Source organism: Austrofundulus limnaeus, unplaced genomic scaffold (genome assembly GCF_001266775.1).
Source record: "Austrofundulus limnaeus strain Quisiro unplaced genomic scaffold, Austrofundulus_limnaeus-1.0 Scaffold263, whole genome shotgun sequence".
In the NCBI taxonomy this organism is placed as follows: Eukaryota; Metazoa; Chordata; class Actinopteri; order Cyprinodontiformes; family Rivulidae; genus Austrofundulus; species Austrofundulus limnaeus.
This window is the reverse complement of record NW_013952665.1, coordinates 151,533-169,463: the sequence shown is the minus strand read 5'-3', so window position 1 is coordinate 169,463 and position 17,931 is coordinate 151,533. Positions and strand designations below refer to the sequence as shown.

The 17,931-nt window shown below is 39.4% G+C and overlaps 1 protein-coding gene across 1 annotated transcript in view; it reads left to right on the top strand.

Annotated features, from left to right (window-relative positions):
* lrba (LPS-responsive vesicle trafficking, beach and anchor containing) overlaps positions 1–17,931 on the top strand; it is a 121,318-nt gene that overhangs the window by 50,565 nt on the left and 52,822 nt on the right. Inside the window, exons 22-30 of the mRNA XM_014020673.1 lie at positions 314–1,699; positions 1,790–2,001; positions 2,363–2,516; positions 3,095–3,275; positions 6,759–6,886; positions 7,464–7,571; positions 7,684–7,825; positions 10,235–10,589; positions 17,328–17,497. Coding sequence (XP_013876127.1) covers positions 314–1,699; positions 1,790–2,001; positions 2,363–2,516; positions 3,095–3,275; positions 6,759–6,886; positions 7,464–7,571; positions 7,684–7,825; positions 10,235–10,589; positions 17,328–17,497 — 2,836 coding nt within the window. The remainder of the gene's footprint in view (positions 1–313; positions 1,700–1,789; positions 2,002–2,362; positions 2,517–3,094; positions 3,276–6,758; positions 6,887–7,463; positions 7,572–7,683; positions 7,826–10,234; positions 10,590–17,327; positions 17,498–17,931) is intronic.

The window sequence follows — 17,931 nt, the reverse complement described above, 5'->3', positions numbered from 1 at the left end:
GTTATCCAATAGATAACGCTAAGGTTGTCTTAAAAAAATCATGTTTATTCTGGTTTTTTATGGCTAAATGTTTTCTTTTTTCTGATGCTGTTCCACTCCTTCTGTTGCATGTAATTTTGTACGTGTTTAGTAAAGCACTTGTACACAAACACACACATGACCAAAAATGTAATAAATTACACACAAAACAAACACACACACACACTCACACACAAACATACGGCCTTGGCGGAGGTTTGCGCTCTCCGAGTGCTTCTATTTTCTAATAGTATCACCATTTCTAATATTGTTATAATTTTTTTTACATTTACAGGTGACCTTTGAGCAACACAAAGAAAATTTGTCTCGCATGTTCCGTCAATACCAGCAACAGGAGTCCACGAGCTCTCAAAACACAGTTCTAACTGTCTCCGGTGTCAGCCAAAGCTCAGAGACGACAAAAAGTGTTAATGGGCCAACCGCAGAGGAGATGGCGCCCTCGACTGTCATTGAGCTTACAGTGGACAAACGGTCTCAGATTTCCATTGACTCAGCATCTAGTTCCACTAACACCTCCAGGCCACTGGAGGTTGAGGAGGATAGAGGCCAAACATCCATCACTGTGTCCAACATTCTGGCCAGGACCGAAGATGAAGGGCAGAAGGCGGCGGCAGTAGAGGAGGAGGAGTTATCCAAAGATCACTCAGATGTTGAAAAAGAAATTGAAGCTGCTCCATCACAAAAAACTAACACGGAAGAGCACAGTGAAGACACTGAAAAGGAAAAAGCAGCAACAGAGGTAGCAGATGAGAAAAGCAGTGATGATGTAGAAAGGGCAGATCACAACCAATTTGCGACCACTGACACAAAAACAGAGGAGGTGGACGGAGACTCAGCAATGTCTACAAGTGATGATGCACAAACAATTGATGAAAAATCAGTGGAGCACACCACAAGAGAAGCATCAAATACTGCTACAGAAGACTCCTTAGATGAAAAAGTTACAGAAAAAGGAGATACGCCTCACCAAATGTCCTCTGAGCCTGAAACATCTCAAGAGAACAGTGTTGTTGGTGGAGCTTCTGTCTTCGGTGAAGACTTGTTTGACGCATCATCTGTCAGTGACCAGATCCTTGCTAGCGATGCTAATGGTAGCCAAGAGGAGCCCTCTTTTATTTCTGCTACAACTGGAGAGGAAGGGGAGGTGGTCCAAAGGGAGCAAGATAAACCTGATGACGAAGGTGACACAAATGATCACCAAGAACAAGAGTCGAGAGTGGAAACGGAAATGCAGGATGTTGAAGGAAAAGAAAACGAAGAAAGGAAATCTGAGGAAAAAACAGTATCTTCGTTAGACAGTCAGACTCCTCCAGCTGAAACGCCTGAAGAAAATGTTAGTAACCAACAGTCTTCCTCCAATACTGAAGGTGCTACTGCAGACCAGCAGTCCTCAGATGCTCCAACACCCTCTTCAGTCCAGGAGGCTGCTGCAGCTTCAGACTCCACTTCCCTGAACCAGCCTTCAGAGCCCAGTGGGACAAGTGCAGGAGAGACCCCAGCTGGTGCCTCTGATGGTATCACCGCCACTGCCTCCAGCCCCAATACCCACAAGAAAACAGATTCTGTTAGCAAAACCAAAGAGATTAAAATTGCCCGACTAGATGTGTCCAATGTGGCCTTGGACACAGAGAGACTTGAACTGAAGGAAACCTCTACAACCGTAAACATCTATTTTCTAATCAAACCTAAATCTTCCATTCTCCTGGTCTCACTCTGTTTTAAAGTTTGCTTTCTTGGTGTCTATTTGCAGGAAACAAGCCAAGGCCAAACATCAGTAGTATCATCAGCAGCAGCAGCAGCAGGAGAAGTGGGAAGTACTTCAAGCCAACAAAGAGAAAGCAGCACATTGGCTCCTCGCTCCACCATGTTCCGTATCCCAGAATTCCGTTGGTCCCACATGCATCAACGCCTCCTCACTGACCTACTCTTCTCTGTTGAGACAGACATCCAGGCATGGAGGAGGTAGGATGAATGTAAAAGTTTGATCTTAAGCCTCACAAGAGGAAGATTGGATATGAGTTTAATGGAAATGCTGTTCAACTGTTTGATTCATGTTTTGAAATAATCAGGTGTTTGGACTTTCAGGAATTTGGGAAAATGGGGAGGGGTATGAAGCACCTTGTTTGGATTTAAAGAGCATCAAAGCGATCTGCTTTGAGACATGCCTGAGAAAAGGGGTGAAAGAGGGGCTTGTGGAGTTCAAATAAGGAGGGATTCTGACCAAATCATTGCAGTTCCACTTTATATAGACCCAAATTTAATGGTTTAACCATGGTTTCACCTTCCATTTGCTAAAACAATATTTCTTTCCTTCTCCTTTTAGTCACTCCTCAAAGACGATTCTGGACTTTGTGAACAGCAGCGAGAACGTCGTGTTCGTGCACAACAGCATACACGTCATCTCCCAGGTGGTGGACAATCTCATCATGGCTTGTGGAGGCATTTTACCTCTGCTGTCTGCTGCCACATCTTCCACTGTGAGTCCCTCGTTGCTCTGCGTCTTCCGTTTGCGCTTTTTCCTCTGCGGCTGTGTGTATGTGGCTGACGGCACGGGTCACTAGAAGTTATCAATCCACATTGACCTTTTCCAATCCCATTAGACTGCAGTTAGTTGCCTCCTAACAATGTTAGTTTCTTTCTGTCTTGGCTGACCTCAAAGACTGCAGTGATTCTGTCTGTGACCTGAGCAGCCTGTCTGGGAAACGGGTCAATTCTGATGTAATTCAGTTACCTTCGGCTTTGTGGTTCCTGTAACTAAATTTAAAACTGAACGTAAAAAAAAAAAAAATTGCACTGTTACATCTGTGATGCAAAACAGTGTGAGTAATCCTTTATGTTTCTAGGTAGAATTAGTCAGAGATGATATAAAACGTTCTTAAGTGAATGTTAGTTTATTGTTCCATTTGAATGCAGAAAAACAAAATAGATTTGTACTTATAGTAAAAGTATAAATCTTTACTGCTTGAAAATCAGCTACAAAATATTTATCCTTTTTTGTTTTACTTACATTCTTATTTGTAACTTACTGTAGATGTTTTTGTCTTTTGCCTCCCAGCATGAACTAGAAAACATTGAACCATCCCAAGGTTTGGCGGTGGAAGCTTCAGTCACCTTCTTACAGCGCCTCATTAACCTCGCAGACGTTCTCATCTTTGCCAGCTCCCTTAACTTCACAGAGATAGAAGCAGAAAAAAACATGTCATCCGGTGGGATCCTGCGACAGTGCCTTCGTCTGGGTAAGAACACCGAACGTTATTTAATATAACAAACTTTTCCAAATCTGTTGTGTGTCGCAGGGCTGTTCAGCTGGCGGCCTGTAGGCCACATTCAGCTCCATGGGTGACTTCAGTCCAGCCCGCCAATGAGTTCATAAAAAAACGTATTTGCTTTCATTTAATTTGTGTTTTTTTCTTGTCATTCTTCGTAAAAGGTGACCAATGACCCATGGTCAAAGGTTTTCTATTGCTAGTGCTCCAATGTGGGCGCAACTCCTACATTGGTTTTATGGCACCTGGTATTCCCAGGTAGACTCCCATACTGACTATTCAGGGTCATTTAACATAAACATTTATTTTTAGATCAATTAAATTTTTTTCACTTGTGATTTTTAAGCTGCAAAATAGTTTTAAACGGTAAATATAATACTTCTATTATTTTACAGTGTTTCCTCTACCATTATCAGGCAACAATCTTAATTAAGCTTATCAAACAAACAAAAACCTTAAAGTGCCTGTGACATCAAATTTTTGTAACAAATGTGAATGCGTTTTAGGAAAGAGAACATTGATAGCATATTGCAAAACAAATTTCACACCGTTGAGATGAACATTTGTTGAGATATTTGCATGTGAAGAAACAGGAAGTGATGTCAAAGGGGAATGTCTGTATGTAAACAGAGCAATGCTACAGTAATTAGAGAAGAATCTGATGTTTCTTTAGATTATTTTGAGTCACTATCAGAGCTCAAAAGTTTAAATAAGATTGTTTCAATGAAGACTAGAGAGTTTCTTTTCTTAAAGAGTTCCCATTTGATGTCACTTCCTGTTTCACTTTGCTGAGCCAAATTCAAGAAAAAAAATAGGGCCGTTATGAGACAATAGGGGTAAAATTATGTGTATTATGCTAATTTTCTTAAATATAAATGTTTTCTTTTACTTTTTGTATTTGAAAGATAAGCATGTCACAGGCCCTTTAAAGATAGAGGATATATTTGAGCTCATAAGCAAAAAAAAAAAAAACATAAAAAAATAAAAAAAGATTATTTTTTTGCCTCTATCAGATAAATAGGCAACATGGGTGTGAAAATCTTAATGATTGCTAGAGTGTATAGCAATAAAATAATAAAAAATAAGCATAATTTTCAGATGAGAAGTAGTACTTCTGAGTTTATATTCAACAGTGAGCAGATCCCAGTGAAACTAAGTATTCATTTGATGTATATCTGCAACTGAAAAATTTTTGGAGTCTCTCAATTCCAACAGAAAAATTGATATGACTCTTTAACTTTTACATTTAATAGGCCAGTGTGTATAAGGTGATAGCTGCACATCTCATGAGGTCTCCCAGTATCACATGAGCTGGCACATATTCTGAAAGGTTTGTCTCCAAAATGGCTTCAACTCTGTAATTTATCAACATAAGAGGATCTTAGTTTAAAACTCTTTGAAAGAATTATGTTCATTTGCAAACCCAAGTTATACACAAGAAATCGATTCAGATTTAGACTTGAATATTTATTTACAATATGCAAGGTTTACCACTACCCTTCAGCGCTGGTCCAACATACTCAGGATTTCAGGTCCCTGGTATTTGGCCCTGTAACATTCACAAGCAACCAGTTTTATTAATTTTCTTCAGAACTGAGTCACGCCCCCTGGAAATGACATCATGGTAAAAAGGGAGTGACCACCTTTTCTGGGTGTCTTGGCTCTCATAAAGGGAAGTCCTGCAAGCTTAAATGTAGAAACATCATGTGTCTAGTTGTGTTGTTTTAGTGCAAGGTGTGTAACTAAATAGACACTAGGCAGTTTTTGTTCTTTCTAAAATCATAACTTAATCACAGTATTAGACTAAAAAGATGATTGCATATTATTTAAAAAAATATTCTAAACATCTCAATATGTACATGTGAAATGTATTTAATAATCAATAAAAATAAGTAAAATATCTATCTTAAAGGCAGCTGTCAATATGCTTTCCTTCAAGGAATAATAAACCTTTAATTTTTCTTCATGTCCTCAATTTTTACTCTTTTTTTCAATCCTTTTGATTTTTTTTAGAACACTAGGAAATCTTCCACATTAGCCACAGTCAAGTTTCTGTTGCCTTGTTTTAACTTCTCGTTTCTGCCTTCTTCCTCTTGATTTGCCTCTTAACTCAGTCCTTTTCAGTCTGCTCGTATCAGCTCTCTGCTCTCATGTTATGTTATTATAACCCTAGTGCATGGCAACACTTGAAAATGGCTGCTAGTATGATATAGTGAGTTGTCCATAATGGCCTTGGCTGTACGGTGATGCTGCATAGCCTGGAGCGTTGTTCTGCACTACGTCCCAGGCTATTAAAGTTTCCTCTGACAGCACTGAAAGTCTGACATCACAATCGCTGAATAAAAGATACTGAGATTGTTACATTATTCAGTTTTGTTGTGGTGGGCACAATGAGGATGGTAAACAAGTATAACCCCCCCCCCCCTTTCTTTTTTACAACTCTTCTAATCATTTTTCATGCTTTTTTTTGTTTACAAAACAGTGCAAATTATTTATTTATTTATTTAAATGTTTTGGGCACAGTAACCGTTACAAACAAAAGTGCTGTCAGAATACAAAGTTATAATCCAGAGATGCCCGTGTTTTCTCAGATTACGTTGTTTCTGCGAGGGTTTTTCACTGTACAGGTTTTAGAAAGCAGCCTGTATGAAATGAATATTTGATGAGGTATGCGCTCCCCATCGCTGGCATCTAATCTGATTTTGGAAAACTGTAACAAGATTTTGGCGTCTCCTCCTCCACCACCCCCACACACACAAACACAAACACACACACACACACACACACCCACACACACACACACACACACACACACACACACACACACACGCTCTCATTTTATAAATGGTTGTGTGAAAGAGTGGTCCTAATGGAAAAAGCGAGCCCATTTTCCAAACTGTATAATTCCCCTCCTCGTAATCTTAATGCTGCAGAGTTAACATTTGTCAGTTGTCAAGTGCACGCAGTGGTGGGTGGGTGGGGGTCCTGCGAGGAGCGAGGAGCAGTACATTAAATTACAAATGTTGAGCATGTCACTTCTGAACCTACCTAAAGTTGTCGGGGCAATAAGATATTTTTTCTGTGGCGAAGGACGCGTCTTGCTGCCTACTCAGCATGTGCGCACCCCGGCAGCGTCATTTGTTATGTGAGCTGCACACGGTGAATATGATTCAGGAGAACGCCCTGGCACTATGACCTTGGGAGGAGAGGTGGAGCAGGGAAGAGTGAGCGGTGCTGCCAGAGTTGGCCAAAGCACTGACCTTGTCGTGGCCCCACTTTTTCTTTTTTTTTTTCTGTCTCTCTCAGCTGCTTTCGTTCTCTCTCCTCTCTCCTCTTCACGTCTTGGATTTTCATCCCTTTTGTCGCGTTTGAATTGCAGAAGCACAACCGCAGAGTGTTTAGTGAACATTTTAGTTTAGCGTGTCACATTTGTCCCCTTTCTTCCCTCTTTAGTATGCGCTATAGCGGTGAGGAACTGTCTGGAGTGTCAGCATGCCCAGTTTAGGCATGAAGGTTCGGCACGAAGCTTCACTGTCATGCCCAGCACTGTACTGGGAACAGCCATGTCTGCCTCTGCCCAGGCGAGTAAACCAGAAATTCTCTTTAAAAACTGTTTTGAATCAGGTAAAGTTTTGCCTTTTAGGTACACATGTTCAAAGTTTAAAATTAAACACACTCCCATTGTGCTGATAATCTTTTGTATTATTAATAGAAATAAAAAAATAATAATTTTTAACCATTTTAAACATTGAACCACAAGCAGCTTTGTCCTTTGTCCTCATCTCCAGCAGCATCTGTGTGTTATTGTATTAGCTCATGTCTTATTATGTTACTGCACACGGTGCTATTTGTTACACTAGACTAGACCCTTTGTCATTGCCCCTTTGATTTGATACAGTGACTTCCAGTAAAGTCCTGTTGTTCTTCCCTGAACTGGGTGCTAAAGCTCATTTATAATGCAGCAGCTCTATGGGAAAGCCCTCGTGTTAAGGACGTGATCCCTGGAGGGATAGCTTTACGCTGCTGTTAAACTTCACCCTACTACCAACTTCTGTTCTTGAATTGGTGCAATAAACATTCTGATTGATGTAAACGTGCACGCGCTGTTTAATAATACATTTCACGTGTTAATGGACTGATTTTCACGAATGTTTACAGAGCCCCGTGGATGCAGTGACAGGCGGCGTGTCTCCTGTCAGAGACTTGGACCGACTCCTTCAAGACATGGACATTAACCGCCTCAGGGCTGTTGTTTTCAGAGATATTGTGAGTTGCGCAACGAAGACGTGTATAACGTACACAAACCCGCTCCTCTTATTTTAGATGCTTTATGAAGAAGACATAACCAGACTGTTTAGTGTATTCTTGTTTGTTTCAGGAGGACAGTAAGCAGGCTCAGTTTTTGGCTCTTGCTGTGGTCTATTTCATCTCAGTCCTCATGGTTTCCAAGTATCGAGACATATTGGAGCCCCACAATGACAAGAGACACCCTCAGCGTTCACAGTCTTCAAGGAGTACAGGTATTCAGATGTTTTTTATCGCATACTGCTGAAGGTGAAGACAGAGCAGTGTTGTTTTTGTCTTTGTTAGCAAAACATCTCATGAATCAGTTTGAAAGAAACTCTCAGAACGTATTGGATAAACAGTTAATATCATTCAAGATGGCCAACACACATTGGTCAGTTGGTCACATTAATGATCACAAAAATGGCTGTGACTCAGACATTTTTACAGATATCAAACTCAAATTTGGTTGTTGTAGTAGCTGAGACTCATCCCCAACACATTCTCCAAGCAGAAACTGACTGAGCAAGATCTGTTTTTAAAACTTTGCTATTAACTTTTGGAGTCAACTCTGTCTATTAGCAAAAAAAACAAAAAAAAAAAACAACAACCAAAAAACAAGAACCACAGGATTGAATGAAGCCTTCAGGAAACAATCATCAGTTTTATAAAAATATTGAAGTCACCCCAATTCAAGATGTTTGCCACAACCTACTGACCTTAGGGCATGCAAAAATGGAACTAACTGAGCATCTAAATTTGACACATTAGTAGCTGAACGTGTTTTCCAACACATCTCTCAAGAGCTACACATTGAGTGAGATCTTTGTCTAAAACATTTGCATTACCTGTCGAGTCAACCTTGTTAATCTGTTAGCAACATCTCATGAACAACTGGACTGCTTTCAGTGAAAGTTTCAGAAAGTAATCATTAGATATACATTCACAACTGAATGATAATTAGAGTATGCCAAATTCAAGATGGCTGCCACAGCTTATCTACCTCCAATAATAGCCATGGATTTACTCTGGGTATTATGCAAATTCATCTTTTTTTTTAACTTTATATTGTATTATGTCATTCCTTCATCAAAAACATACCCAAAGTGTTGCTTTGACTCTTTTATGAATGTTTGAGAAATCCTTGAATCTCCTGTAGCCATGTGGATCTGTCGGTACAATGCACCGCCTAATTGTATAAAGCTCCTCCCTGGAGCTCAGTCTGTGGCTGAGCTCCCGCCCCACAGAGCACCCCTCCCCAGAAGAATTGTTGTGTTGAGAGGACGCGCTGAAGTGGGAGTGTTGGAAATGGTAGGAGGTTCTTAAAGAGACGGAGATTAATTTCAAGGCATTTAGACTATAATGGAAAGTCAAATATATATATATATATATATCAAAAAAATAAAGGGAACACTGCTGCTCAAAAAAATAAAGGGAACACTTAAACAACGCACGCTAAGTCTAAGTAAATCAAACTTTTTGTGAAGCACATTCAACTCTGTACAGAACAAAGTACTCAATGCAAATATTTCATTGATTAAGATCGGGAGTTAGCGTACGTTGTTTAAGTGTTCCCTTTATTTTTTTGAGCAGTGTTTATACGTATATACACACATATACAGCATTTTCATAGTAACTGAAGTTAAGATAGTTTTTTTGATAAGCTACCTGATTGTGGTATAGATCAAACAATGTGCCTGGAAAATATATGTACCTCCTCTTTAATATCTAAGTGGGAGTCATCTTCAACACATGCCGAGCACTAACATCTTCTGAAATGTGAATTAATCATCTTGAATTAAAACTCAGTCTTAAAGGGCAGGGTGCGATTATGCATATCTTTCAAGTAGGGCTGCGATTGCGACCTTGAAGTCAACAATTATTTTTATAATCAGTTAATCACCGATTATTTTTTTCGATTAGTCGACTGATCATATGTTAATTGAATATAAAACACAGATTATCGCACCAGAATGCAGCTGCTATTATATGACCATCGTTAGATTTTAGCTATATGCTAACTAAAAATAATTGCGGTGGAAGGATAGTTCTGCTCTGCAGATATTGCACAGGTTCTTTCATTTTCTTAAAATGATCCCACACTTTTCAGCTTTGTTGCTGGCTAGCCATGATACCAGAGCCTGTCTGTATAATGTCTTGTGACGTCCACAGCCTACCCCAGTTACCACGACTGTGCATGTGTGTCAAGGACAGAAAGGCAGATGTGGCAGTGGAATGTGTCAAAGCAGTTTGGAGAGAAAAACAAAGTAAAAAACAAACAAAACAAAAAAAAAACTAATCGACTATTAAATTAGTCGTCAACTATTTTAATAGTCAATTAGTTGTCGACTAGTTGACCAATCATGGCAGCCCTACTTTCAAGGAATGCTATGCTTTTTATTTCAAGGTGAAATCAACTGAATTATACCATGCATGTCTTTTAAAAAAAGCTCTGTTTCTAAACTCCTCCTGCTTTCTACCCTTAAAATAATAATAAATCTAAGACTTCTGTACTTAAATGCCTTTCATCTGCTTGAACTTTTTATAACTCTTTGAAGGGATACTAGTGCTGTAACAAAAATCCCCCTGCCGTGACTTTATGACTGACATTTTTCATCATTATCTGTGTCTCTTTTTTTTTTCAGACAGCGATGTGGTTTCAGGTGGAGCTGAGGTAGAAAATGGCTTCTCTCTGAGACGCTATGATTCTGGTCTCGGTGACGACCACGCCTCGGCTGCCGCGAGCGAGGCGGACCTGTCATCCTCTGGTGTGACTCACGGTCCAGACGCCATCTCGGAAGCCTTGTCTACGCTGTCATCCGAGGTCAGAGCTGCTCCGTCTGACTCAAAGGGCAAGAATGTGAAAGACATCCTGCGTAGCCTCGTCAGCGCTCAGTCCGACGATTTCATGGTGGACCCAAGCCTGCTGCCACCAGCCTTCCTCGGACCTGTGGGCGGTGTGGCCAGAGACCCATCCCTTCAGTTTCGCTCTTTTGATAGGTGAGAGCTAGCATTTACACATCATACGTAGTTCATAAATCTTCTAGTTCTGCGCCACACGTTCCTGACTGTGGGGAAACAGTTTAGAGAGGAAAAACAATTTTTTTTATTGAAACCTGCCAGCTTTGTCAGTTTCTGAAAACCCAGATGATACAACGTTGACAGCTTTATGCCGTTCATCCTAACGCACACCTGCAGGGGACTTTTGAAAGTCAGACCTTGAAGTCATCTCAGGCTGTAACCTCAGAGGAGGCCTTGGTGGAGTTTTGAAAACATCCTATAACACACAGGAGTCTTTTCCTTTGAACTCCCCGTGTTCGTACTGTTAGCTGACAACGCTCCCCCTCACCCTAAGCAAAATGTTTTCTAAAGAGCCAGCTTAGGAAAAACAGGAGTCCTATCTGTGATGAAGAGACAAAAACACCAAGCTTCACGTTACCACTGATGTTTAACAGCTTTTTTTTACTTACTCTTCCTGCTTGTCTCGCCCAATCTGACATTCGCAAAGCATCTTCCTGTTTTTCTAGAGAGTAAAAAAAGGAATAATTTACATTACCTCTGATGTGAGGTAAATAGTCAGGAGCATGGCTTCAAAGACAGCAGGGCACTGAAGTCTCAGACAAACCCAGGTGGAAGAAGACAGTTATTGGTCTGTTTTTTATTTAGAACCGTTGATTCTCAGACATTTTCGACACAACAGAAAGCAGGTTCTGTGTAAAGAGAGAGAAATGTCGAGGAGGGGGTTGAGGTGGGAGATGGGGGTTTCTCATCAAAGCTCTCAGGTTGTAAAGAGAAAACACTTCTACGTTTTTCTTCCTCTCACTCACAAACACAGTAGGTCTGCTGCCCGCCGGCTGTGGGAATCCCACAGCATTTCTGTGATCGCGTGCCTTTATCTGAGGAATGCTTTGTCAGGTCTCAGGGCGCTCCTCATATCAGGGGGATTAGACTGGCTCCTGTCCGCTGAGCACACTCAGTAGGAAGAGACGACGACAGGAGAGCTGGAGAACGTAGACCAACAGCTCGCTCCGTGTCTGTGGAAGCCTTTTCATGCGGAGAGCATGCCTTACTTCTGTTTCTTTTTACAAAAAAAAAAAATAATAATAATATGACGGAAACCTGGTTAGGGTGTCTCACCTGCACAAAATAATTTTGATATAAGGAAAAAAGAGTCTACGTTTTGTAATTTTATAACTTTCAAACTTAAACCAATTCAGTGTCTTAAAATATTGTTCAGAAAAAAGTGCAATGTAGGTTTTGTACATAGTGCCTTTTTTAATGTTTCTTTTTTGATAGTGCTTGTTTTTGATCATATTCAAATTCATATTCAATTTTTCGAAACCAGGGCAGCCACTATACAACACAATTTTTGTTTCCCCCTTTGGCTAATGTGTATTTTTAAATGTACCAAAATTTAACAATAATTGCTTACCTTAAATCATCATCATATTTAACAACTCTCACAAGAACTTGCACACTGAGAGTTTAGAAGCAAATGTGAGCTGGTTGTTGCGGCTGTCGCTCCGTCTCAGCTGTCTTATTTGGTAATTACCGAAGTATGCGAAAGCATGGCCAATAATTGATTTCTTTTTAAACAAAAGGTGTCCAATAATGGCTGATTTAAAATCTGCCCTTCGATTAGTTTGTCTGGCTCTAATTTACATGCTGCTGAATACTATCCCAATAATATGTGTTTGGCTTTCTGGTAAAGGCAGCACGTTAAATCGTCTTTATTTTTTAAAACTGACGTCTGCTCAATGAACTGATAATTCTAGTCTGTCATTACAGTTTTTAGAAGAATTAAAAAGATAAAGGAAAATGCAAAGAAGCAAGATAAAAAAAGTTTTTCTGTTTGCTTTATCTGTAGTCCTGCTGCACGCTTTCTGACCTCTTCAGTGATAAAATGTTAAGTGTTTCAGCTCATAATCAAAGTCTGTTTTTGCTCAGATTTGTGAAGTTTCACACTTGTCAAGTCTCACTGCTGATGTGCCACATTATTTTGAGGTTACGCTGTCAAACCCACTCTCATCTCTGTGTAATTTGCAGTCTAAAATTTGTTCTCAGCTTGCAACAGTTTTAATAAACAGGCTGCCTCCCACCTTCCACACTTACCAGTTACCTTATGACACGTAGATAAATTCCAACAATATTTATTATGTAGATGCAATAACTCTTATCAGGGCTCAGCATCTCCCACTAACCACTAAGTTGTCCAGCGACACCAGTCGAAGCCAGACCTGACATTCTACACTGACATCTCCTGTCAAAACATGGCAACTTTCAGCCTGTGCAGAGGGCTGGATTTATGAGAGCGATGCATGAAAAACGCAGGGATCTCCCAGATAAAAACTGGGGGTGGGTCACAGGGGTGAAGTATCCAAACTGATTTATTTACAAGTGGAGATCTGCTGGCTTTCTCCCATGCTTTTCTCAGCTATGCCCCTGTTATGACAGCCAGTCTGCAAATATTTGCTGACACTAACCAGAGCTAAACAGTGTCATTGTACATGTCTGTGATTTAGACGGGATGGTTCAGCAGAATATGCGAGCGTTGGACCCTGGGATATACATGGCGCATTTGTTTGCATTCCTGATAACAGACACGGCGTGCGTGTGTGAGCTGAGGTGCGGATGGCTTGTGATGTTGGTGAAATGTTCATGTAATGCTGATAGGAAGCATGTCGGAGTAAAAGGAAAGCTTTTAGTTGACAATTTATGTAATAAAAATATAAATAAAAGTTGAGTAATATGAATACAAATAGTCCCATAAATGTCAACAATATCAGCTTTTGTCAGTATAGGTTGCATAATGAAAATGACCAATTCTCATGAGTTTAAGTTATTTTTAAAATAGTTTTTTAAAACTGATTTTGCTAAACTAATATCACATATACAGAAAACTTTAGTGCTAGAAAAATTAGACATTTTTGATCAGTTCTATTTCTTTAAATACACTGTAGCTTCAGTTTTCTCATAAATCAAGACATTAGTTGTGCAAATTTGCTGACATTTCTTTTTGCTTATTTGGTATTTCAAAAGTTACTGTTTATTATTTTTATATAAAAGTTTAAGTTTGAATAGAAGACATAAAATACAAAATCTACAACAGAAACAAAAGACAAGATTTCTGTTGGTTCATGTTGGTTCATCAGAGCTCTGTCGTAGCTTGTGCAGGAATTTTGTTTTTTGGTAATTCTAGAGATACAGTAGGATTTTGCTTATTAGTCTTTGTTAATGATTTTTCAGTATTTGAAACTACAAAACATGCATACATAATGCTGTAAAATATGTAACAAAATCAATATTTTTATTCTAACCCTTGTTTCAAACTTAAACAATTTTCTATCATTGCTCTTATTTTTTATTTTTATTTTTATTTTTTTTCTACATAGAGTGGAATAATTAGGGTTAGGCAAAGTCGAATTGTGTGCAATTAATCATCAGAAAAACTGTCAATTAATGTTTGCCACTTTGCAATTAATGCATTTAGTGCCAGGTGATGATGTGTTTTTGTGTGCGACTCACTCACTATCAAGTGTGCACGTGAGCCCGTGGCATGTTGCGTTACTGAAGATCTGTTGCCCTTTCACATTATGAAAAAGGTGGGTTTCAAACTTCAGCTTAATTTATTTCATAAAAGAAAGAAAACTATTGATATTCCATTTAAAATTGGTGGTGTTGAAATTTGTAGAGTCAGTGAGGTAAAGTTTCTGGGTGTTATCATAGCTGAAAAGCTGACATGAAGAGCTCATATAGATAATTTAAGAATAAAAATAGCTAAATCTTTTGCAGTATAATATAAAGTAAGAGAGTTATTCAATGATAAATCTCTGTATATGTTGTAAAATGCATTAATTGTTCCACACCTAATTTATTATATTGAAATCAGGGGGAAAGCATGTAAAACAATTACAAATCCCATTTTCATTTTACAGAAAAGAGCTGTAAGAATTATAACCAGAAAACTTTATAGTCACCCATCAAATATATTGTTTTGTCAGTTGAAATTATTGAAATTTCATGAGTTGGTTGATTATAGCAGGTTATGTATAAGGCTCATAAAAACATATTACCTCTAAATAGAGAGCTATTATAATCTTAAGGGGATTGAGATGTTTGTGAAACTTAAATTTTGAACCATTTTGAAGGAACGCTGTACGTCAATTCAGGGAATAAGATTATGGAATAATCTGGAAAGTGCTGTTAAAAATGCCAGATCAATGTTTATGTTTAAGATAATGATTAAAATTGGTTTGTTGAAGAAATATGTAAAATAATAATGTGTACTCATACAAATTTTTGTTCGAGGAGGATTATTGTCGTTTTTGTTTTGTTTTTGTTACTAAAGATTATTAGTATTGTTTATTTTATCTTCTTTTCTTAAAAAGGGACAGATATAAGATTTTTTCTTCTTTCTGCTGCCTTTCATTTTATTTTTGATTTGTATTTTTGTATTTTTTTTTGTATGTAAAATTTGTTATGTTTTATGTGAAATGAAACAAATAAACTTTAATATAATAATAATAATAATAATAATAATAATAATAATAATAATAATAATAATAATAATAATAATAATAATAATAATAATTTAACCGTGGCCTTACTGTCAGTTTTCGGCTGCAGCTAGCTGTTTTAATGTTGGGACTTTTAACAGCAGAGGTACAGGGGTTAGACAATGAAACTGAAACAGCTGTCATTTTAGTGTGGGAGCTTTCAAGGCTAAATTGGACCAGCCTGGTGGCCGATCATTAACTGCACATTGCACCAGTAAGAGCAGAGTGTGAAGGTTCAATTAGCAGGGTAAGAGCACAGTTTGGCTCAAAATATTGCAATGCACACAACATTATGAGTGACCAGAGTTCAAAAAGAGGACACATTGTTGGTGCACGTCTTGCTGGTGCATCTGTGACCAAGACAGCAAGTCTTTGTGATGTATCAAGAGCCACAGTATCCAGGGTAATGTCAGCATACCACCAAGAAGGACCAACCACATCCAACAGGATTAACTGTGGACGCAAGAGGAAGCTGTCTGAAAGGGATGTTATGATCTAAAACCAGGTGTTTCACTTTCATTGTCTAACCCCAGTACGTGCTTATGCTGGTCAGTCATTAACTTTTCAACTTTTATATGCATGAAGTTCCATAAAACAAGTGTTAGGGAAACTGTTTTTTATGTGCGTATATATCAGACATTTTGCTACCTCTTCACACTTGTTGAGCTACCTGAAATAGCAAAGATTACTGGAATCGCAGCGCTGACGGCACTTATCCACTGTAGGTTGAGAGCTTTAAATAATTCAGCCTCAGCTAGGCACATATACTCGTTGCTCTGGGCTCCTGTTTGTGGGTTGAGTGGGGCCGCTCTTGGCTGATTAATCGTCTGGGGCGGCCCACTCATGATAAGTGTGGCTAATGACCTGCTGAATAATTCACAGAGCCTTTGCTGCGAAGCAGATGGAAGGCCAAACACATTCACAAACTTGTTCATGAGCCCACTCCAACATGCTCATGTGCATGTATTAGAATATCTCTGGATACACACACGCACACACACACACACACACACACACACACACACACACACACTCCCAGCCTCCAGACACCAGGGGTCTTCTATCGCTTCTCCCTTCTTTACTGCTGTTGACACCCAGGATGCTTCACGTCAGCGCCGCCTCTGCTCCCAGATACCACCATCCAGCTCCTTCACTGTCTAAACAAAAAGTTACAAGATAATTTTATCTCCATTATTCCTTGTTATCACTACCAGTTTAATTTGGTTTTCATTTTAATTGTGTGTTTGTGTCTGAAAATGGTGCCTCGGTACGATATTTTGTTTCAAACACCACTTCCTAGCCTCTTAAATCATCCTTCATACCTGATGTTTTCAGCTGAAAAATGACTCAGCTCTGGCTGCAACACGCACGGCTACTTTTAGAAAAATCTGATCAGCTGCCTTAAATCAACGGAGCACAACCTTTTGATGCTACAGCCAGAAAACTGTCTGCGCCACAGGAGGACCTGATCCTTATATCCTGTTATGTCAGTACGCGCACATGCACCGACTCTGGTTACGGAGAGAGCAGGGATGTATTTTAGCTCCTCCGTTTGCTCCGGCTCGTCTTCTTTTATATTCAAATTCTGTGCGTTTGATGTCTTCGAGCATGGCTCGGCGAGCCCGTGTTGGTTTGTGTTTCTGAGAGGTAGCAGTAGTCTGTGATTAGGCCCTGCTTTCCTTGTGTCAGCACTGATAAGCAAGGCCAGGCTCTCTTTGATACGACCAGTGGTCTGTCAGAGCCCTGGTTTAAACTGACAGCTTATCTGCATGCTGCTCTCCTGCCGTCTTCTGTTCATCGGATGGGAATCGAACGCCACTCGCTCAAACCGCGACGCTTCTTATACTTTACAGAAGGGGCTTCTTAAAAGACAAAATTACTGCTTCCAAGATAAACTCCTTATGCTCAAGTAATATAGCTGATTTTTTTTCTCCTTAAACTGGTGAAGAATAATATTTTAATATTGCAGTTCTGCAGCCCGCCTCAAATTAAAACGATTGGAAGTGGCCTTCCTTAATTCCTATTAGTCAATATGAAAACAGTTACTATTGTTATTGTTTTTTTTCTGCAGTGTAACTAAATGACAGTTTTATTATTGTTGTAAAAATTCTCTGTCAGCATCATCTCCAAGCAGTTCTGCCAGTATGACGGTAATTGAATGATTTGCTGCTTCGTTCTGCAGAAGCGTTGTCGTTGGGCCCAAGAAAGCGGGTGGGATGCCTCCTCAAGGCCCCGCCGCCTCCGTCCAGACGTCCTCTGCTGCCTCGGTGTCTGCCGGGAGCCCAGCTGACAGTGTCGCTGTGGTTTCTTCTGACGACGCCTCTCAAGCTGCCTCTGTAGACTCTGCCGCTTGTAAGTGCACACACACACACATTGCATTAACACAATCATAGAAGTATAGTAGTAGCAAGGCAGTGTTTCAAGGAAGGACAGCATCTGGGTCCTCTGAAGAAAAAGTCAATATTTATTTAGAGACTCCACTCCTCTGTGCGCCTGCTAGAATAATATTGTCTGAACAGCGTAATCCACTTAAGACAAGAGAGGTCACCATAAAACACAGGGGGGACGTTAAATTACTTGACTTTGAGATATAAGACAGAATACTTATTTTGTGGAAAAAAAGTAAAACTTATTTAATACAAATAATTAGCTTTAGAAATAAGTTCTAAAAGGCATTTTTCTGAAAGGCATTTTTTTAAATTAGTATATTTTGGCATTAAGTGTGATGTAGTGATGTAGATTTTAAAGAGGAGAAATTGTACGACCAGCAAATCAGCAGTGTAGAC